Source organism: Henckelia pumila, chromosome 2, assembly GCF_033568475.1.
Source record: "Henckelia pumila isolate YLH828 chromosome 2, ASM3356847v2, whole genome shotgun sequence".
In the NCBI taxonomy this organism is placed as follows: domain Eukaryota; kingdom Viridiplantae; phylum Streptophyta; class Magnoliopsida; order Lamiales; family Gesneriaceae; genus Henckelia; species Henckelia pumila.
The window spans coordinates 8998803-9021824 of record NC_133121.1 but is presented as its reverse complement, the minus strand read 5'-3'; the positions used below and the strand labels follow the sequence as shown (position 1 = coordinate 9021824).

The 23022-nt window shown below is 35.5% G+C and overlaps 2 protein-coding genes and 2 long non-coding RNA genes across 9 annotated transcripts; 3 read left to right on the top strand and 1 right to left on the bottom strand.

Annotated features, from left to right (window-relative positions):
- Positions 1-8447: 8447 nt before the first annotated feature.
- Positions 8448-10076, top strand: LOC140877180 (uncharacterized). The gene is made up of 4 exons (XM_073280708.1): positions 8448-8789; positions 8897-8968; positions 9081-9096; positions 9175-10076. Exons 1-4 carry the CDS (start codon positions 8448-8450, stop codon positions 10074-10076), a joined length of 1332 nt encoding a protein of 443 aa, XP_073136809.1.
- Positions 10077-10244: 168 nt separating this feature from the next.
- LOC140877179 (uncharacterized) lies at positions 10245-11759 on the top strand. The gene has a single exon (XM_073280707.1). It carries the CDS (start codon positions 10245-10247, stop codon positions 11757-11759), a length of 1515 nt encoding a protein of 504 aa, XP_073136808.1.
- Positions 11760-17465: 5706 nt separating this feature from the next.
- On the bottom strand, positions 17466-18925 carry LOC140885457 (uncharacterized). Its single transcript, XR_012150953.1, has 3 exons — positions 18734-18925; positions 17723-18158; positions 17466-17639 (listed from the first exon to the last, which is right to left on the bottom strand). It is a non-coding gene; the product is annotated as an uncharacterized lncRNA (long non-coding RNA).
- A 498-nt stretch (positions 18926-19423) lies between these two features.
- On the top strand, positions 19424-21633 carry LOC140884638 (uncharacterized). Of its 6 annotated transcripts, XR_012150689.1 has the most exons (6): positions 19424-19594; positions 19714-19796; positions 20104-20177; positions 20247-20358; positions 20671-20986; positions 21080-21633. It is a non-coding gene; the product is annotated as an uncharacterized lncRNA (long non-coding RNA). The 6 variants fall into 6 exon arrangements; XR_012150688.1 differs by lacking the exon at positions 19714-19796 and having other exon boundaries at positions 20270-20358; XR_012150685.1 differs by lacking the exon at positions 19714-19796.
- Positions 21634-23022: the final 1389 nt, after the last annotated feature.

Sequence of the window (23022 nt, the reverse complement as noted above, 5' to 3'; positions counted from 1 at the left end):
TTGACAGTATTTTATTTAAGTTTGACTCAGATATTTAAGTATAAAATGTTGCATTTTATTTAAGTTATTTTTAAATCTGTTTATTGTTGTGCATATATGTATGGGCATGTATGTACATTTATTTTACATAGGATAAAAAAAAAATTTCCGCATATGTTATTTTAGAAAATTTGGTTGTTTCAATTGGTATCAGAGACGTGTTCTTGGTGGGGTCATCACTACTATGCGACTTCAAAAATCCACGCTACCGGTCTGTAAGTTTTAATTGCTTTTAGTATGATTTAGTAGTAGCATGTTTAAGACTTAAGTATTTATATTAGCAAAAATTTTTTTTTTAAGTACTTAGTTATGCATGGCGATTTACGTAAAGAAATATGTGGTGGTGCAGAATGCCTCCAAGACCAGTTAACAGGCGTGAGGGATCCCCACCACCGCAGAACCCTCTTTCAGCATTGGAGCAAGCCAATGCAAACATGATGGCTGGGATTACTACTCTGTTGGAGCAGCAGGTGGTGCGTCCGAGACTTTCCCATGATGAGGACGTGGCGGAGAGGTTCCAGAAGAAGGGACCGAAGGAGTTCACAATGCCACAGATCCACTCGTTGCTGAGGGGTGGATCCGTTCTTTGGAGAGCATCTTTGCTTATATGGGGTTGACTGATGCGGACAAGGTGAGGTGCGCAGTGTACATGCTGAAGGGTGATGCAGACTTATGGTGGGAGAGTGCATCACGAGGAGTGAATCTGACTACTATGCTTTGGGCAGACTTCCGGAGGATGTTTTACTCCAAGTATTTCACTGAGGACGTGCGCAGCCGCTTGATCCGAGAGTTCATGAGTCTCCGACAGGGGGACAAGACCGTTGTGGAGTACATCCGACAGTTCGAGAGGGGCTGTCACCTTGTGCCATTGATTGCTGACAGTGCACCTGAGAAGATGAGACAGTTTATTGAGGGGCTCAGGGCAGAAATCAAGCATGACGTTCGCATGGCGGACGTCCCTACTTATGAGGCTGCAGTCAGTAGAGCCTTGCGTTCTGAGGAGGGTAGGAGAGAGATCCAGATGGAGCAGCAGAGTAAGAGGCCGTTTCAGTCTGGGTATCAGCGACCATCTTCGCAGCCTCCTGCGAAGAAGCAGTTTACTGGGCCGTCTAAGGGCCCGAACCAGCAGAAGCCACAGCAGCAGAGACAGCAGCCTAGGGGCGGGGCCCCTAATACTGGAGGACATCCTACTTGCCCGAAGTGCCAAAAGATGCATCCGGGACCATGTCTTCTAGGAGCAGGCATTTGTTTTCATTGTAAAGAGCCAGGGCACCAGATGGCCAATTGCCCGAGGAAGAAGAACACTACAGGGAGAGTGTTCGTGATGCAGGCTGAGGAGGCAGACCCAGATACCTCCTTGATCACCGGTATATCTTACCCCTAGCATTTTATGATTTCTTCTTTTGGGTAATATTTTTTCGATTTTTGTTGTGGAATAATTTGTTATTTGGGTTACCTATCTGCATTCTAAAATAAGAAGCATGTTTTACTTGTGATTAGAATTAAGGGTTATTAGTGACTCATCTTTGGGGGAAAGTTTAGTAGTGGTATGAAATTGTTGGGATTCTTCTGCGTGCAGGGAGAATTCTAGTTGGAGGCAACTCCACGTTTGCGTTGCTAGATTCAGGGGCTACGCATTCGTTTATCTCCCTGGAGTTTATCAGACGGATAGGCATTTCCCCTGAGATTGCCGACAATGGTTATGATGTCACTATGCCGTCAGGACAGATTATTACTACCTCTAGTGTCATCCGAGAGCTGGAGTTGGAGCTGCAGGGGCACTCTATTCGTGCAGATGTTGTGGTTTTGCCGTTGAGCGGATTTGATTTGATATTGGGTATGGACTGGTTGACAGTCAATGGAGCTTCGATTGATTTTCGAAGTCAAAGAACAGTGTCAGTGAAACCGTCGGAAGGCGACCCGTTTACTTTCCATGCATCTCAGAGCAGTGATATTCCTCATGTGATATCTTATATTCAGACGAGAAAGCTGTTGAGATGGGGTTGCCGAGGTTTTCTAGCGAGTATTGTCACGGCCTCAGAACCATCTAGCAGATCATTATCAGAGATAGAAGTGGTTTGTGACTTTTCGGACGTCTTTTCAGAGGATGTTGCGGGAATTCCACCAGTGAGAGATGTGGAGTTCAGTATCGACTTAGTGCCAGACACCGTGCCTATCTCAAAGGCACCGTACCGACTTGCTCCTATCGAGATGAAAGAGTTGAAGGAACAGATTCAGGAGTTATTAGAGAAAGGCTTTGTTCGTCCTAGCTTTTCTCCATGGGGAGCTCCAGTGTTATTTGTGAAGAAGAAGGATGGCAGTATGAGACTGTGCATCGATTATCGAGAGCTCAACAGGGTCACAGTGAAGAATAAGTACCCACTGCCGAGGATAGAGGACTTATTTGATCAGTTGTAGGGAGCTTCGGTGTTCTCCAAGATTGACCTGCGATCTGGATATCATCAGCTGCGAGTTAGGGATGCAGATGTGTCCAAGACTGCTTTCCGGACACGTTATGGGCATTACGAGTTCTTAGTAATGCCATTTGGGCTGACCAATGCTCCAGCGGTTTTCATGGATCTCATGAACCGGGTATTTCAGCCGTATCGTGATCAATTCATCATAGTCTTCATTGATGATATCTTGATCTACTCTAGGAGCATTGAGGAGCATAGGCAGCATCTACAGACAGCCTTGCAGACTTTGAGGGAGCAGCGTTTGTATACCAAGTTCAGCAAGTGCGAGTTTTGGCTTGAGCAAGTGGCATTTCTTGGCCACATTATTTCGGGAGATGGGATTGCAGTGGATCAGTCGAAGGTTGAGGCAGTGCAGAAATGGGGTATTCCGAGGAATGCTTAGGAGATTCGCAGTTTCTTGGGTTTGGCAGGATATTATAGGAAGTTCATCAAGGGTTTTTCCTCTATTGCAGTACCCTTGACTTCCTTAACCAAGAAGAATGCGAAGTTTATTTGGAGTTCAGACTGTCAGATGAGCTTCGATCAGCTGAAGTAAGCACTCACTACCGCACCGATTTTAGCGATGACAGTACCACACAAGGAGTTAGTGGTATACACCGATGCGTCTAAGCTAGGGTTAGGCGCAGTACTTATGCAGTGTGGTAAGGTTATTGCTTATGCGTCGAGGCAGTTGAAGATTCATGAGCAGAACTACCCGACACATGACTTGGAGTTAGCAGTAGTGGTCTTCGCTTTGAAAATCTGGAGGCACTATCTGTATGGCGAGAAGTGCAAGATTTTCACTGATCATAAGAGCCTCAAGTACTTCTTCACTCAGAAGGAGTTGAACATGAGGCAACAGAGATGGTTGGAGTTGGTGAAGGATTACGACTGTGACATTAGCTACCATCCAGGTAAAGCTAATGTAGTGGCCGATGCTTTGAGTCGGAAGTCGTCAATAGCATCGTGTTTGACAGTGCAGTTACCACTGCAGAGCGAGATTCAGAGGTTTGATTTGGAGTTTTACTCGAGTGGTCATGCACCGAGCTTGTCAGTGTTAACGGTGCAGCCGATTCTACGAGATCGGATCAGAGATGGACAGCCTACTGATGAGGAGTTACAGCGTTGTAGGCAGAGAGATGAGGCCAAGGGTGGTCTTCTTTATACAGTTGTGGATGGCATTGTTCAGTACTGTGGTAGGATGTGGTTACTGAACGTCGATCAGTTGAGAGCTGAGATTTTAGCAGAGGCTCACACATCTCCGTACTCCATTCACCCCGAAAGTACGAAGATGTACCGAGATTTACAGCTATTGTATTGGTGGCCCGGGATGAAGAGAGACATCGGGAGAGTTGTGTCAGAGTGCTTGACTTGTCAGCAGGTCAAGGCAGAGCATCAGCGTCCAGCAGGACTTCTTAGACCTCTTCCTATTCCGAAATGGAAATGGGAAAACATTACGATGGACTTTGTAGTTGGTTTACCGAGGAGTGCCAGAGGTTGCACGGCTATTTGGGTGATCGTGGATAGACTCACCAAGTCAGCACATTTCTTTCCAGTGAGGACTACTTACTCATTGACACAGTATGCAGAGTTTTACATCAAGGAGATTGTTAGACTACATGGCATACCAGTGTCGATTGTGTCAGACAGAGATCCGAAATTTACGTCAGCATTGGGGACTCGACTACTGTTCAGCACAGCTTTTCATCCCCAGACAGATGGTCAGTCTGAGAGGGTGATACAGATTCTTGAGGACTTACTGAGATCCTGTGTCATCGATTTTCAGGGCTCATGGGAGACGAGATTGCCATTAGTGGAGTTTACCTATAACAACAGCTTTTAGGCGTCTATAGGTATGGCTCCTTATGCAGCTTTGTATGGGAGGAGATGAAGATCTCCTATTCATTGGGATGAGGTTGGAGAGAGGATTCTATTGGGTCCCGAGATTGTACAGCAGATTGCAGACATTGTGATTCAGATTCGGAATCGTATGAGGACAGCTCAGAGTCGTCAGAAGAGTTATGCTGATACTCGGTGACGAGATCTTGAGTTTGCAGTGGGTGATCATGTGTTTCTGAAAGTATCACCTATGAAAGGGGTGATGAGATTTGGACGCAGAGGCAAGTTGAATCCGAGATATATTGGGCCATTTGAGATCTTGGAGAGAGTTGGCACGTTGGCCTACCGTTTGGCTTTGCCACCAGGGCTTGCGGCAGTGCACAACGTTTTCCATGTATCCATTCTACGGAGATACGTCTCGAATCCGGCGCATGTACTAGATTTCGAAACTCTGCAGTTAGCACCGGATCTAGTATTTGAGGAGAGGCCTGTTCAGATCTTAGCCAGAGAGGAGCGGAGATTGAGGACGCGGGTCATACCGATGGTCAAAGTCCAGTGGCAGAATCATTTCGAGAAGGAAGCCACTTGGGAGACCGAGGCAGACATGAGGACTCGCTACCCGGAGTTATTCGAGTAAGTACTCTAATTTCGAGGACGAAATTCAAATTAAGGGGGGGGGGGGGGGGGGGGAGAATTGTAGCACCCAGTATTTTTAGTACGTAAATTCGCATGCATAATTAGGGATTTTATTTATTTAGAATTTTAGATTATGGGTTAAATAATTATGTGAAATTATTCGTGCATGTTTTAAGTTATTTTTAAGCATTTAACCCATAATTAGAGATTTTTCATGATTTATGGAAATTTAGTTATTTTATCGCGTAGACGGGACCGTGGACGGACGAGATGACAAATTTCTACCCAAATTATTTTATGAGTCTTTTTAGAGCCCAAAAATATAATTTTGAGTTTTATGCCCACAAAATTATCAGTATTTAATTTTATATAACTTTAGGAGTCCGTTTTTACTCAAATTAAGCCATGTTATTGACTTTTTATTATCTTTAAAAAAATCCCCTAATTTAATATTTCGAGATTTGTGATATTTTATTTAAGTTATCAATATTTTAAAAACTTAGGAACCTTTGTAATTATGTTATTATCTCCTAGATTATCTATTTTTCCAAAATTATTATCCTAAACTACCCAAACCATCGCCCAAATCCCCTATCACACGCTCATTCCATCTTCTACTCACCCTAAGCGCCCACAGCCGCCTCCATCACCTTCCCAATCGGCCAGCAGGCCCTAAGTCACCATAGCCGATTTTTGTTGAAGCTTCAAGTGGTTGTCGTCGTCCCGAAATCGTCGCCTACGCATTCTAGCTCTCATCGTCGGTGATAGGCATGTTTTCTTCCTCTTTTTCGCACTATATCAGTGATTATTATGTGTGTGTTGTGTATGCATCGATTTGTTCATATATTTTCAGAAAAATGAGACGGTTTTGTTCTTGATGCTCGTTCATGTGCTTTCTTCATTCAAGCTCACGTTTTTCTCCCTCCATGGTAGTATAGCTGCTGGTCAGGGGTCCCTAAGTCGTGTGAGGGTGGTCTGGACTCGAGTGGCTCGAGTGGTTCGAGCCAAACGAACCCAGGTAGGTGCTGGTGCAGGATCGGGCTTGGGGGCGCAGGTTTAGGGTTTGATGGAAGGGGGTTCGGTGCTCTGTGCGTGGGCTGCATAGGGTCGGGGCCTTGGTCAGGTTAGGACCGCCCAGACGTGGGCCACATCTGGGCGGCAGAGCTCCGGCCAGGGGCGGCCGGAGCTGGACGGCAGCAGCCCTAGAAGGGCTGCTGCTCGCGGCCGGATGAAAAGGGAAGCAGGGATCGGGTTTAGGGTTTTGAGTAGGTCCGGGTTGGGTTGTTGGGTCCGGGTCGGGTCTGGATAGTCATGGGTTATGTTAGTTGGGTCCGGGTCCGGGTTAAGTGAGTCGGGCTCGGGTATTTTTATTTTTAAGTTTTAAGTTTAATTAAGGGTTAAATGGGCCTAATTAAATCCAAAAATTTAATTGGGTTTCATTTAATTATTTGGGTTGAATTTAATTGTTATTGGGCTTAATTAAATTAAATTAAGTTAGCCCGATAATTTTTATGGCCTTGGGAGCCCATGAAAGTTATTGGGCCAGTCTTTGGGCTTTTGGGCCCATTGGGCCAGATTAAGTTGTTATTGGTCCAAGTATGTGCTAATGGGCTTTAATTGATTTATTGGATTTAGAAATGTGTTAATGGGCTTAAGTATGTTAATGGGTCAGTCTCAGTGTTAATGGGCCAGAATTTAAGAAAATGGGCCTGAGTGTTAGAGCCAGCAGTTCAGTACAAACCATGAGAAATTGCATGTGTCCTAATTATATATTTAATTATTTTATGCATGAAAGTTATTTTAGTATATATATGTTAGTATAAAAATTAAATTAAATATATATGAAGGACACACATTTATATTTTAGTACATGCATTCATGAAATAATTTTATGGCATGATTTAATGTTTAAGGTTGAGCAAGAAAAATAATTTTATGTTGGAAGTTGAAGTAGTGTGACAATTTAAGGGGGACAAGCCCCCACATGTTAAGGGCAGTTTACTGTCAATTTAAGGGTAGTTTACTATCAGCAAGAGGTGATTCGTCACCGCCGCGTACGTTGGTTTTAATAGACTGATCAGTCGAACCTTTTAAGTTTAAGGTTACACTATGGATATGACCGTGCGATGTTAGAAAAATGTTATGCTCAACAATGTTTATGTATGTATTATATGATTATATTTAAGATCAAGTTTAAGTAAGATTTTAAGTTATGATTCATGATTTTAAGCATGCTCATTCATGTATATGTTATGTATTAGTACTTCAGTGATTTAAATTATTTTAAATCCTTGTTATGTTAGCATGTTGAGCCTCTAGGCTCACTACACTTATATGGTGCAGGTGAGTACGTAGAGGAAGATGTAGTACCTACCGGCGGCGAGGACGTATGAGCAAACAGGCAGTGATCCCCCGCAGCCGTTGTTTGAGTCATTATGAATATTTTTAAGAATTTTTAAACCCTGTTATTTATTTATTTCTTTTAAGTCATTTCAGTGGCGAATTTTAATACTATTTTTATTAAGTAATTTATTGCATGCAAACTTTTAAGTTAATTGTTTTGACAGTATTTTATTTAAGTTTGACTCAGATATTTAAGTATAAAATGTTGAATTTTATTTAAGTTATTTTTAAATCTGTTTATTGTTGTGCATATATGTATGGGCATGTATGTACATTTATTTTACTTAGGATAAAAAAAAAAATTCCGCATATGTTATTTTAGAAAATTTGGTTGTTTCACATATACATAGATATATGTCTGTATTTATATTATAAATAAACAAAATATAAAAAATAATGCGAGAAATCAAGTGAAATACTTGGATCCACACATATTTATTTTATAAATTTATTTGCATCATGTCATATATGTATATTTTACTAGATTGAGCTATATATAACTACATGAACAAAAAATAGTGAAAACAACATAATTGCTAATGATCAACGAGGTTCACGTCCACTTCGATATCATAATTTGGCAAGAAATGTCCATGAGATTCAACATAATGGTCAATGGAATTTGTCCAATCCAACACATTGTTCATATTGTCAAGCTTTGTTGTTCAATGGTGAAACATCTCAACTATGCTGTAGAAATGGGCGTACCAAATTACATCTTATACAATCTCCAATTGAATTGCAAGAGCTATATAATGAGAACAATGAACAGAGTAGGCATTTCAGACAGCATATTAGAGCTTATAATCATGTTTTCTCTTTCACATCGATGTGAGTCAGTATAGATGAATCTTTGGCAACCAGTTCTAATGGAATTTATACATTTCGTGCTCATGGGTCAATATATCACTCAATCGGAAGTCTTCTAACAAATGAAAATTCTAGGTCAAGGTACATGCAGATGTGGATTGTAGACACAGATCATGAAATAGATAATAAACTTGAAGAAAATCAAGGACTACGACGAGAGCTGCTCATAAAATACAAAACATCCTCGATCTATACAATCCATTCATGCATGTATTTTGGCAAATTGGTAGACATGAAGACATACCTAGCTGCAAGCTCATCATAAAGGAACAACAACCTAATCAACGTCAATACAATTTACCGACGGCATCACAGGTTGATGTTGTTATCGTTGACAATGAATGTTCGTATAACTTGAGTAGTCGTGACATTATTATACAAGGAATTGGTGGTCATCTTATGAATATCCAAGATATCGTTGTTTATTATGATCCCCTACAGTATCCTCTCCTTTTGCCATATGGTACGTATGGTTGGGATACAAACAGCAGAAACAACGATGGTTCCCCGGTTACATGCTTAAACTACTATGCATATATGCTACAGGTTAGCAGAATAACATACCACCCTATGCTTAATCAACAAATAAATTATTTCTTTACTTCAAATATTGGTATATCTCTAAAGTTATGAAAACCATCCTTTTGTTCTAGATACGAGAAAATTCTTCATCATTACTACTTCGCGGAAGTCGGCTTCTACAACAATACGTAGTTGACAACTACGTAAAGATTGAAACACATAGACTAAGGTGGATCCATACAAATCAAAGCAACATCCGTTCTGAACTTTATCAAGGGCTAAAAGATTGTTTAAATTGGGGAGAGAACAATGCAGGGAGAGAACAACGCAGGTATGAAAAACTAATTTCAACCTAACATATTTTTAAAAAAATATTTACTGCTTATGCGCTAACAAATACATTATACAGGAAATGTGGGTCACAAAATAGTACTACCATCAACATTCGTTGGAAGCCCACGCGATATGTATCAACGATACCAAGATGCAATGATTTTGGTACAAACATATGGGAAGCCAGATTTAATGATTACAATGACATGCAATCCTAATTGGCATGAAATAAAAGAGCAACTACTTCCCGGGAAATCTCCCCAAGATCGTCCAGATTTGATTACAAGGATATTCAAAATAAAATTCGATGAATTTAAGAAAGATGTGGTGGATAGAGGAGTTCTAGGAAGAGTTCGCTCTTACTCATATGTCATCGAATATCAAAATAGGGGACTGCCTCATGTGCACATGTTGGTTATATTTGACAACATTGATAAGTTACATACTCCAAACGACTTTGACTCAATTGTGCGTGCAGAAATACCTTCAGAAAGAGATGAAACCAGCCTATATGAAGCTATTAAACACCATATGATACATGGACCGTGTGGTTTAATCAATCCTCATAGTCCATGTATGAAAGATGGTAAGTGCAAAAAGAACTTCCCAAAACCATTTGTCGCATATACTTCTCGAGGTAATGACTCATATCCTTTGTATCAGAGACGTGAAGGTATGCGAGTTGTATCTAACAACAACGATCAAGTCATCATTGACAATGGTTGGGTTGTCCCTTACAATCTGTGGCTTCTGTTGAAATATGATTGCCATATTAATGTTGAAGTATGTGGGGATATTAAATGTGTCAAATACATATATAAATACATTCACAAAGGACCTGATCGTGTTGTGTTAGAGTTACACAATAGACAAAATTGTGATGAAATCCAACAGTATGTGGATGAAAGGTGGATTTGCCCTCCTGAGGCACTCTGGAGAATTTATTCATTTGAATGTATCCTTCAGTTATTCGGTTGAAAATACATTTACCAAATGAGCAGTTAATCTGTTTCAATCCAGAGCAATCATTAGGCGATATACTTGAAAATGACGACAATTCGAAGACTATGCTTACTGAATTTTTCAAAATGAATTCTAATCCTACCATGGTTGAGAAGTACTTATATTGGGAGTTTCCACAACATTATGCGTGGATACAATCTGGAAAAAAATTGGACGCGTCGACGTAGTCAAAATAAAGTTGTTGAAAGGATATATGTTGTTTCACCATCTGAAGGCGACAGGTTTTACCTCCGTATACTTTTGAACCATGTTAAAGGGCCAAGTTCTTTTGAGGAACTTAGAGAAGTAAATGGGATTACATATACAACATTCAAAGAAGCAGCTGAAATGAGGGGTCTTCTCCAACAAGATGATTATATTCGTCAATGTTTGAAGGAAGCATGTTCTTCTAACATGTCATCTTCATTAAGAAGGTTGTTTGTGTCCATATTGATGTTCTGTCAACCAACAGGAGTTAGAGAACTTTGTGATGAGTTTAACTTATATATGTTTGAAGATTATGGTAGATCTATTTCAGGAAGTAGTTTATTTATCACAAATAAATTGCTTCTTGAGATACGACGATTGCTGCATCAATATAAAAAGAAATTGGATGACTTTGATTTGCCACCAATAAGTACCGACTTCTTAGGAGATTCCCCACTCCCGAGAATAATCGAGGATGAGTTTTCGATTGAAATACCTGAAGAAGATTTGAGATCTATCGAACATTTAAATGCGCATCAAAATATGGCTTTTGATACTATAATGGAAAGTATTATGCGCAATCACTCAAACATTTTCTTCATTGATGGTCCAGGTGGGACTGGTAAAACTTTTCTTTATCGATCAATTCTGGCACAGTTACGAAAAAATGGTAAAATTGCAGTAGCAACTTCTGGAATTGCTGCAACATTGTTACCCGGTGGTAGGACTGCACATTCACGCCTCCAAATACCACTAAGACCGACGACATCAACACTTTGCAAGATTAACAAGCAGTTAGATCTTGTAGAGTTAATAAGACGTGCAACAACTATGGTATGGGATGAGGCTCCAATGGCAAATCGTTATGCTTTTGAAGCTGTCAGTCAAACTTTCCAAGATATAATGGATAATCAATTGCCATTTGGAGGAAAGACTATTATTTTTGGTGGTGACTTTATGCAAGTATTACCAGTTGTTAAACGAGGATCAATGAGAGATCAAATTGCTGCCAGCATTTCAAGGTCGTCGTTTTGGAATTCAATGAAGATATTACACTTACAACAAAATATGAGATATTCCCAAGATATTGAGTTCTCACAATTTCTTTTACGGGTTGGTGATGGTTTAGAAGAAAATGTAGGTGGTAATTTTATAAAGTTGCCGAATTCGATGATCATACCATGGGAAAGTGAAAATTCAATTCAGCAATTGATTGATTCTGTTTTTCCAAATATGTCAGACCATGTACATGATGCAAATTACATGGTTAACAGAGCTATTATCACTACAAAAAATGTAGATGTTGATGAAATCAATGAAATTCTCATTTTAAAATTTCCCAGAGAAGAAAAAGTATACACATCTTGGGACTCCGTAGAAGATGATAACAACAATATTTTCCAAGAAGAGTTTTTGAATTCTTTTTGTCCGAGTGGTTTGCCACCTCATTGAATCACATTGAAAGTAGGATGTCCAATTATGCTCTTACGGAATGTTGCACCTGAACTCGAACTCTGCAATGGAACAAGATTAATATGCCGCAATCTTGGGAGGAACTTCATAGATACAGAAATCATAACAGGTCCTCACAAGGGTACACGATATATTTTTTCATCGAATACCTATGAAAAGTGAAGAAAATTCAGGACTGTCATTTGAACTGACACGTAGACAATATCCCATAAGATTAAATTTTTTTCTTACCATAAACAAGGCACAAGGTCAAACAATACCAAATGTTGGTATTTTTCTGCATAATCATGTGTTTAGTCATGGTCAACTATATGTCGCACTTTCTAGAGGAGTTTCTCAAAGATAAACAAAAATTTTAGTAAAAGATGGAAAGTTACAAAATCGATCAGGGGTGTACACCAAAAACATTGTGTACAGAGACATACTACTACCAAATTGATGAGAAAAACATGAATGTGAGATATAATTATTTTTTTTTTCCTATTATCGTTAAAAAAATCTATTTACTAATTTATACAACTCATTTTTTTTTTAATAGCAAGAGACATCATAAAGCTCAAGATGCAGTTCAACACTGACGCGACAAGAAATATTCAGTTCATGCATGTGGATGCTATTACAATATATCAACAAAATGTATTGCGGTTGAATGCTATGTTGCATATGGTATATTTTAATTAATTGTTATTTTAATTCCAATTACATATAATTTTATAAATAATTCTCATCTAACATTGACTTTGATAAATTTAAAGTCCACAAGGACGCAGATTATTGGTTTGGGCTGGAAAATCACAATTGGAATGAAGATAATTGACTTCGGACGTTTGATTTTAAAAATATTCCGAAAAATTAAGAGACATACGTAAGCAAATTTATTATACAGTCTATCTTTTTTATTTAACGTAGAAAGTTATGATTATATATTTTTTAATTTTTTTATAGTATGAAGAGAATTGGTTGGATTGAAGGCTGGGATCTAACGAAGGTATGAAAACATATACTTTTTAAGATTTTATAGATGCAGTGTGTTTAATGTCTATTTAAGTTTTACAATTTTTGATCCCTTTAATTTTAAAGAAAGGCATAGCAAAACGAAGGCAAATAGAAGAAACAAAATTGTTCATGTACATATGCGCTTATAGTTGAATGGAAAAAATAATAATAACCTTACTTATTATTTCATTATACTCTTGCATTTTTACCTTTATTTATATATTGACAGGAAAAAAATAAGATCTGTCAATGATATTGACATAAAAACGGTACTACATAAATTACATATTATTCTTACTAAATATTACTTCAATGTAATATAATAAATTCTTAGTTTATAATTGTTATTCCTGCAGTTTTACGAGCGTCGCAAATAAGAAGATAAGTTTTGAACAATTGATTCAAATAATTATATCTTATGTTTATGACATATATACATTTAATAGTTTTATGTCTACCTATTATAAATAGAGTGATTCTCTTATAAGACCGTCTCACGAAGAGACGGATCAGCTCATTTGAAATACAAGCACCCGTAAGATTTAATCGGGTCTTGATACGGGTCTTGATAAACCACGGCGCAAAAATTGATTTCTCACCTCTACAATCGACCGCGATTTCTTGGGAAAAATCCTAGTTCTTCTCTGATTTTTTCTCTCAGTCCTTCTCATCCCAACTCGCCGCCGCTCAAATTATTATATCTTGGATTTCTAGTCACCCAGTACTCATGGCTGGCTAAAGTACACGAGAGATTCCTACAACTCAACCAAATGTAAGTTTTCGTTTTTTTTGCTCAAATTTTTGTTTATGAGCGCCTAAAATTTAATATGTATGATTATTGATGCTAAAAAATTGGCCTGTGAAATTTTGGCTGGAATCAATCAATATATGATTGTGTCTTTTAGGTTAGCATCAATATAGGTACCTGTTTTTTTTAATTTTCGAATTATCTGAGACATTGCTCACTATGTGTTTGATGTTTTGTTCTATTGATGCCATTCTATAGCTACTTATTATTTTATATAGTTTCTATGTTTGTTATGAAGATATCGGCCCACACATATGTGCAGTTTCTTTTGGTTGAATGATGACTAGTGAATTTGTTTCTTGCTTTAATCTATCGGGAAGCTAATTTACTGAAAATTTGAAAACTATATCCCTATTGGTTGAAGATTAATTATTGATTCTAGAGGGCCATTTTCTTTTGAGTTTCATGGGTGTGCATTGCTTCTGGTTGTTTCCTCGAGAGTTCTATGCAAACTTTGTAGCTGTTGATGCCTATCATTTAACATTTAATACGATTTCAAACCACATGTACATGTTTCCAGCTGTTGTAGATCCATCAAGTTTACAGCATTTTTGTGATAGAGCAGTTGACGGAATCACTGCCATCAAGTTTACAGAATTGTCGAGGAACAAAAACTAATGCTTGTTTCACAAACAGAACAGAACTGGCTTGTAATGGTGGGCAAGGGGGCATTTGAGGTACCATGAAATTTTTTGCTGGTAGTAAAATGAAGGTGCCCTGTTTTAATGACCCCTTGAATTCATATGATATACTTATTCCTTGAAACAAACCATAAGTATAAGATCAACTAAGGGCAAAAATTACAGAGTATGTTAAGCAGAACTTGCCAAGTCTCTAAAGTGGAGAAGTTGTACCTGAGAACCTGGTGAGTGGCATACCAATGTTGCTGCCTAAACCAGTTCTTGAATTTAATCAGAAGAAGTTCACGAGAATTTAACTAATGAAAACTAATCTATTAAAATAAAAGATTGCACCTAATCTATTAAAATAAAAAATTGCGCCTGGATTTCGAGATTGCTCATGTTCCTTTCATGCGTGGTAAATTTTTGAGCTTATTATTACTGTGTGAAGCCCTACTGATTTTCCAATGGCAATGTTCCGAATGATATCATCGAAGAATATCTGTAAATAAATATAGTGAGTTATCACGTGGTCCTCAATTGATTACATGCAAAACAACATTTCATGAGCTATATTTGGATATTAACTCTTTTGCATGGATCAAAATTTGTTTCTAGGCTCTGCCCAAGAAACAAAATTTGCCCTCAGTTTGTATCTCTCTATTGTGGTACATGAAGCCGAGGCCGGAGAACCCTGACACATGGTTTTTGTCACTCTTTCGTGGTTCAAGTTGTATGTTTCATCACATTGATAAACAAAACTAGTGAGTTATCACTTGGTCCTCAATTGATTACATGCAAAACAACATTTCATGAGCTATATGTTAGTTAATTTCTTTCAAGAATGAAAATTGAATCCATCGAATTGTCCGCTTTATTGTCTTTGGTTGCGTAGAGGAGTTTGGGAGATCATGAAGCATAGGAAGAGTGCCATGCGATATCTCATAGTTAAGTTTGCCAAGAGAAGTGACGATCATAAGTGGATTCTTGAGCGCAAGGAGGTGACCAACTTTGATGCAAGGTGGCATTTAGCAATGGTGATGCTTCCTGATGTGAAGGATGAATATGAGGAGATGCCTGAGATTCTCATTGACCGAATGCATTTGTTGTCAAAATCATTCGCGAACATTGAAAAGGCTGATGCAAAATCTTTACGTGTTGGTTTATTCATGGAGTTTAAGAATGAGGAGGCAGGACCTGTGTACTGTGAGTGGTTTTTTTTTTTTTTTTTTTTTATGTCAAGCAATACTTGTGAGCAACTAATTTGAAATAAATAATATTAATTTTTTGTGAAAAGTATTAATTTTTATGTTAAAAATATTAGTTTTTATATCAAAAGTATTACTTTGTAATATATGCTTATTTGACATTAAAAAAAATATTTTTATTTTAGTAAATGGTATAAAATAGTAGTTTTTATGTCAAATGTATTATTTTTTATACTAAAAGTATTAGTTGTTATGTAAAAATTATTAATTTGTAATATATGATTATTTGACATTTAAGTTTTTGGTAAACGAAATAAAATATTATTTTTTTGTGAAATGAACTAGTGTTTATGTTATAAATATTAGTGTTTATGTCAAAAGTATTATTTTTAACGTATATTTATTTAACATAAAAAAATATTAATTTTTTGATCAAATGTATTAGTATTTATGTTGAAAGTATTTTTTTTTTCAGACTGAAATATTAATTTTAATGTATGCTTGTTTAACATCAAATAATACTTTTTATGTCAAATTACAGACGTTAGAAGTAATATTTTTAACATAAAAATAATACTTTTGACTAAATAAGCAATAATTTTATCAGAAAAACTAATACGTTTTATGTCAAATTTGCATATGTTCGAACTAATATTTTTTTACATAAAAACTAATATTTTTATTATAAAAAATTAATACTTTTCACAGCAAAAGTAATACTTTATATATTAAATTAGCACACATTATAAAGTAATATTTTTTACATAAAACTAATACTTTTGACAAAAAAATTAATATTTTTTACAAAAAAATTAATACTTTTTATGTTAAAATATCACATGTACATGACTTTATGGATAGTATATGCCTTGATTAATCTATATTTGTACATATATATTCACAACATAATATATATATATATATATGGACACACATACACACACATTGATAATTTTTTGCTCACATCGATTTAATGTAAGATTTTTTTTAGCTGAGGGAGAATATTGTAACTGAAGATAGCGTCTATTTTAATAAATAAAGGTGCTTTTTTAAATTTATATTTGACCGAAGCTATTTGTCTCAATTTGTATATTTTTTAGACATAATTTTATTATTGAAAAGTTAAATAATTAAATTTTCATAACCAAATATGAAAAATCTCAATAGTTAATGAAATCGCGCTAGTGATCAAATTACTTTTGTCTCATAACTTTTAATTATGATATTGAGATATTTTTAATTTTTCAAAGGTTTAGATGCAGAGGAAATGCAAATGATCTTGCAAAGGTTTTGATGCATTTCATGAACTTGTGACAAAAAATTAATCATTTTAATCAAATAAACATTATTAAAAATTAATATTTTTGCATTTTTTGAGAAATTTAATATTTTTGATTTAAAAAATAATAATTTCATTCAAATAAACACAAGTTACAAATTAATACTTATAAACTAAAAATTAATACTTTTATAGTAAAAACTAATAATTTTGACATTAAAACTAATACTTTTCAATCAAATAAGCATATATTATGAAAATAATATTTTTGACAATATTTATTTTTTGACATAAAACATAATACTTTTGTCGTTGAAACTAATACTTTTGACCTAACAAATAATATTTTTTAATCAAATAAACATATATTACAAATTAATATTTTTAGCCTTCCGCTTTCTTGATTTCCAGAATCATGTGTTTCTTCAAATCCAAATCCAAATATTCAAACACCAGATACAAGCGTTTTCCACTCTGCACCACATCCTGCATCCTACAACCAAATAGTGTATTAATGTGTATTGGTGCATGGCACGGATAAAAAAACATACAAGGAACAGTCATTTCAATCAAGACATCCTCCCAACAAATATTAATCTGACTTGAAAGTTGTCTTCTGCGTTGAATTAGATGCAATCCCGATGTCAGTTGGAAATGGCACATGCATGTAAATTGAACAGCCTGCCCTCACATTCATTTTACTAACATACATCTGATGCTAGATTAGTAAGCAGCTGAGTTGACTACTATAATCACTACATACCTAACAATATTCCCATGTTGTATCTCTTTCAAGAAAGAACTCTCTCTGATAGCTGTGCTAGGCACAACCCATCTTCCTGCTCCAAACTGAATTTTCTTCAGAGCTATTATTTCATTTGTTGTGCGATCACGAGCCTTATACACCACTCAATAAGTACCCTCACCAATTTCCTCAACCTTTTCATACTGCAGCCAATTTTCAGGAGTATCACAATCCATTATGAGCAATAACTAATGAGAACATACACAAAAGCTAGATAAAAATTTACCTGGTCCATCTATTTGAAAGTGATTGAATTCGCCCATCAATTGTAGAAACGATTTTGTAAGAGGAATAGGGAAAGGGAAAAAAAAGCAACAAGAGGGCGTTATGGAAAAGTAACATAAATACAACTTCCAGGTATTTTACTAAACAGGATCTGTAAACAACCACACATTGGGCATATGTCCCAGCGCAGGGGCTTATTGCTAGCTTTAGTTTCCGAGGTTCAGCACATAAATGGCCCTTTGGAAGGTCTAAAAGATCACAAAAGACAATTGTGCAGTGACTTTTACAACAAATATTTCTTCAGCTTCCGGAGGTTCATCGCATAAATGGCAACTTTGAAGGTCTAAAACATCGTACAAAACAACAGCCTGCTTGCTTTATTAACACTTATAGCTTCAGCTTTCGAAGCCAATTTATTCAATAAAAGGGACAACTACCTGTAAACATAAAGATTAGCAAGCAAATGATTTCCTCAATAATTTTTAAAGGAACATGAACTCTAACAAAGGCCAAGAATCAAAAGAAGCTCTGCCAAATTTCGATCGAGATATTCCAGATAAATTTTAGAATTAGTACATTTCACTTATCAACACACCATTGCATTCCAAAATCCCTAGTACGTGCACTGTACTTTAAATCAGTTTGAAAAATGTTACTTCTGCACAAAAACAATGTCCTACGAGCACTTGTTTTCTTCTTTTGTGTTTGCCATTCATGGCCAAAAATCTCAGAAGCTGGACACACTTTGGCAAGACCCAAAAATCAAAATCAAGTGCTTGAAGATTTAATTATATCTAATGCAATCGCACATGATCAGCAATCAGGGTTCAAAAAGAATGAACAAGCCCTAATAATTGGGGGAAAAATTGAGATTAGTGTAACAGAACTAACCTTCGAAACATACTCCAATTCAACAAATTAAAAAGCAATCCCCAAAAAACCAAAAAGAACCGAAACATGCGAACAAGCATCACAGAAAGTTTTAAAATCAAGATCGTGATTGAATCCGTACCCATTTTTGCGATCTTGACACAGGGCTCGAAGCCGTGAGCCTAAGTGGCGGTAGTCGTGGTGGCTAACGGTGGTGGCGGAAGTCACGATGGCTGACGGTGGTGGTGACATTCTTGGTGGCCAGCGATGGTGGCGGCTTGTGCGGAGAGCTGAAGAGAACGGAGATGCTGAATATGCCAGTAAGCAGGCCGAGAGTTTGGGGGAATTAGTTTGGGCTCTGGCGGGTCGGATTGATCCGGTTAAAAGATCCGTCTCATGCAATTATATTCGTGAGACGGTCTCATACAAATATTTGCCTTATAAATAAGTGAACATTAGGCGATACAAAATGTTGCAATGTGAAGGTGAAGATGGATATTTTTTTTCAATATTTTTTAAATAATGGTAGATATTCAATTTAAATCATTTATTGATTTTTTATGTTTACATAGTAATGGGAAATTGGTGATAATTATTTCAATATAAATATAATTATTGTTCTAAAAAAATTGTAAGTACACCTATGATTATATTTAATGTAATTACAAATCCTACTCAAAATTTTTATTATAAAAACATCATTATTTCATATTAAAATATACTTTAAACTTTAATTATCTCGCGCGTTGCGTCGGTCGCTAGATTATTAGATAACAAAATTTATAACTCTAACCCACGTTCATCTGCGGACCGACCCAACCCCTACAAAACAAGTACCTGGTGATCTCAAATCGGATCTTAATTTACAGATCCTAACGCAGAAGCCGACTCTCTCCGCTCTTACCCCATCTCGATTCGCCTCAAATCCATCGGTCTCGTTCGAATTCGAAGAAAATCCTCTTGTATCCTTGTGCATTTGGACGACTTCTGTACCGGTTTTGAGGTATTTTGTGATTTTTTTTTCTTTTAATTCTTCTCTGTTCGGAGGTGATTCTATGCTCAAAAAATCTTTGTTTCTCATTAAAATTTTGATTTATCTAGTTATTCTTCATATTTTTTTAGGACTTTCACCACGCGAGAATTGTTGAATGAATTGAAAAATGAATATCTCAATAATGATGACGCACGAGAGGTGGATACTCCTCGTAGGTCTTTTCTTTCCAGGAAAAGAAATAATGGTTCATTGTGGATCAATTTATGAGATCATTTGCTGAGTTTGTTTATTTTCTGTACTTCTTCACCGGGTCATTGAACATATTGTTTCGGCTTCATGGAATCGAAACTTTTGATTTAAATTTCTTTTTGTGCATGATGATTGAGGTGGGATCCTGAAAGCTTTGTTTTTTTGTTTGCCTTGATCTGATCGCTATTAAATGGTTTATTTAGTACACAAGATTTCAGAATTTATGGGATTAGTTTGATCACGATTTAAATTACTTTTTGTTTATTTAGGGCACAACATCGGCAAGGTCCTATAGAAAAAGGGCGTTCTCATTCTCCCGCATCTGTCATTTAAGCTGATCAAGGTAATTAATGCATGTGTGTTTTGGTATGATGTTGAATTTTGGTGTAATATACACAACAAATTTAGACAGACTCCTACTATGCATATCAAAAGAATGGCCAAAATTCGATGGTTTCATGGTGATGGCTGAATTGATGGACTTGGCTGCTTCAATTATCCTTCACAAATGGAGGTTTACTTAGGTACTTACCATCCATATGTTTTCTGATAGCCCATTCTTTTCTATACTCAATTATGTGTGTGTCGTTAAGCTGAGGAACCAAGAGAAAAATTATAGTTGCTCTTACCTGTGATAGTATCAAGTAACATAAGTTGTACCTTTCAATACGAAACTGGTAGAAAAGGTTTTCTAATATTCAGATCCCAAACAATTTATTTTAACTCCATCTTTCCTGGTTTCAAACTAAGAACTGGCATTAAACATTAAATTTATTTTTCAATGGAGTTCTCTGTCTTATAAAATTTATTCTCTGCGCCAAAATGTAAAATTTCAGGTTTGACCTTAGGCTTCTTGGTCTTGGTAATTGGCGTTACTTCTTCACACTTCATCATCCAGAAGAGAGACTAGCCAAACCGAGCGAGAAATTCTTCTTGCAAAATGGTGGCATGTTACTAAAGCAGCGGCATTCTTCAAATGAGGGTACGATGGAATCAACTAAAATCTTTTCTGTAAGTGATAAAACTCTTTCATGTTAAACATTAACATGAAAGAATCTGAGGACAAAGCAGAACTGGATTTGGTGAAGCAGGAAGATCAACGAACACACGAGATCTCCCTACTGGATGAAATTGATCCCGAGATTGCTTTAGGTATATCTGGATGATTATCCGCTCTTCATCTGTTACTCTTTCAGTTTCATTTATACTGAACTCGAGTGCTTTTTATATTTTAATTAATTGCAGATATCTTCAAGTCGGATCCCCAGTTCTCTGAGAATGAGAAATGATAATTAAAGAGGCAAAACTTTGTGACGAATTTGAGGATGAAGCTAATTCCAATGCAGCAGACTCAGATGATGAAGAATCTGAGGAAGAGGACGAAGAGCAGATGAAATTAAATGATGAGACAGAGACAAATGTGGTCAGTCTTCGAAGAATTATCTACTTGACCATTATGTCCAATGTTGATTTTGAAGAAGCTACTCAAAAACAAATTAAAGCCAGGGCAAGAGGTGAGTTATATGATCTCGCATTTCTTATTAAACTGCTGCATGTTCTATAAGGTTTTGAAGGATTTGCATTCTCATCTCAACAATAAGGGTGAATATACAGGTATCTATTTTATTTACCATCTCCAACAAACCTATGAATCTACAGTTTTTAGCACAACTATAGATGGACCATTGTAACATTTCATCCTTACCCTCTGAATCCATTGTTCTTGCGTATTACACGAAGTATGATTGGTGGTTGTTGCTCTCACAATTTTATTTTATTTCATATTTAATCTTCGAGTATGAATCATACGTTGGCGTCGATTTTTTAATCTGTGTACCATGAATCGTTTGGTATAGAAAATATGGATTGAATATGTTACATGTCTATACCAAATTAAATTTATAAATTGGCTGTGATCTGGCGAACTTTATTTTTAAACAAGAGCATTATATTAAAAAAAAATTATTTTCTTTTTTTTAATTAAAAATGTTATTAATTCGTCAAGAAATTAAATAAAAACCATTACTTTTGATAGAAAAGATGATACTTTTCACAAAAAAAAAGTAATATTTTATTTTTGAATAAGATAGAGATTATTAAAATGTCATTAAATCGTAAAAAAAATCTTATTTTTGAATAATATCACTATATTAAGAAATTTTATTTTCCTTTGTTTATTAAAATGTTATTAAGTCGTTAAGAATATACAAAATTTGGCGATAATAATATAGGGAGTGTTATTTACACTTCAAAAAGTGTTAATAATACTTCACTTTATCAATATAATTTTTTATGGACAAGATAACCATCTAATTAATTACTTTCCTATACAATAAAATTTATAGTGACTTTAGAAAACCCAAATCCAATCCTTATATTTTTTACAACTAAAATTTTAATATCTCAAAAAAATGGTAACGTTTTTTTTCATATGCAAATAAATTATAAAACAAAAAAAATATTTTATTATTCTTAAAAAGTTAATATTATTCATATTATATCTCAATATTTTGTACATTATACAAAATGTTATTAGATATTTTTTATATAATACATAAACCTAACGGGTTACAAAATTTTTATTTATCTAAAAGTTAAAGTGTTTGAGATAATATTTAAATTTACATATATATATTTTAAAAAAATATACTTTTTTATTGGTAGCCATATATCTTTCATTAGATATTGTGATTAAATTAAAATTTTGGTTTTTAAAGTTAAAATAAAAATTAGCATAAATTATGAAAAAATAAGAATGAAATATTATCGATTTATTATTTAAAAATTGGAAATACGTACAACATAATATGAACGTTATTTTGATCAATAATTTTTTAAAATTTGTTTGTATTCTATATTTAAAAATATTGACAAATATAACTATAATATTTTGAGTTGTTAAAGTTTAGAAACTTATTTTAGGAATTTATGAGAGTATATTGAGGAATTTACTAAAATTATTAAAAGGTAATATAGTCAATTTGTAGTACAAAAATAATGAATGAAGTGTGTTTAATAAAAATTGGAGCGTAAATAACACTCCCCTAATAATATTTGTAAAATAAAAACTATTATTTGTTTATTATAGAAAAAGTAATATTTTTTTCAAAAAAAGTAATATTTTATTTTTAAATAAGATATGGATTATTAAAATACCATTAAGTTGTGAAGGAAGTTTTTTTTTTGAA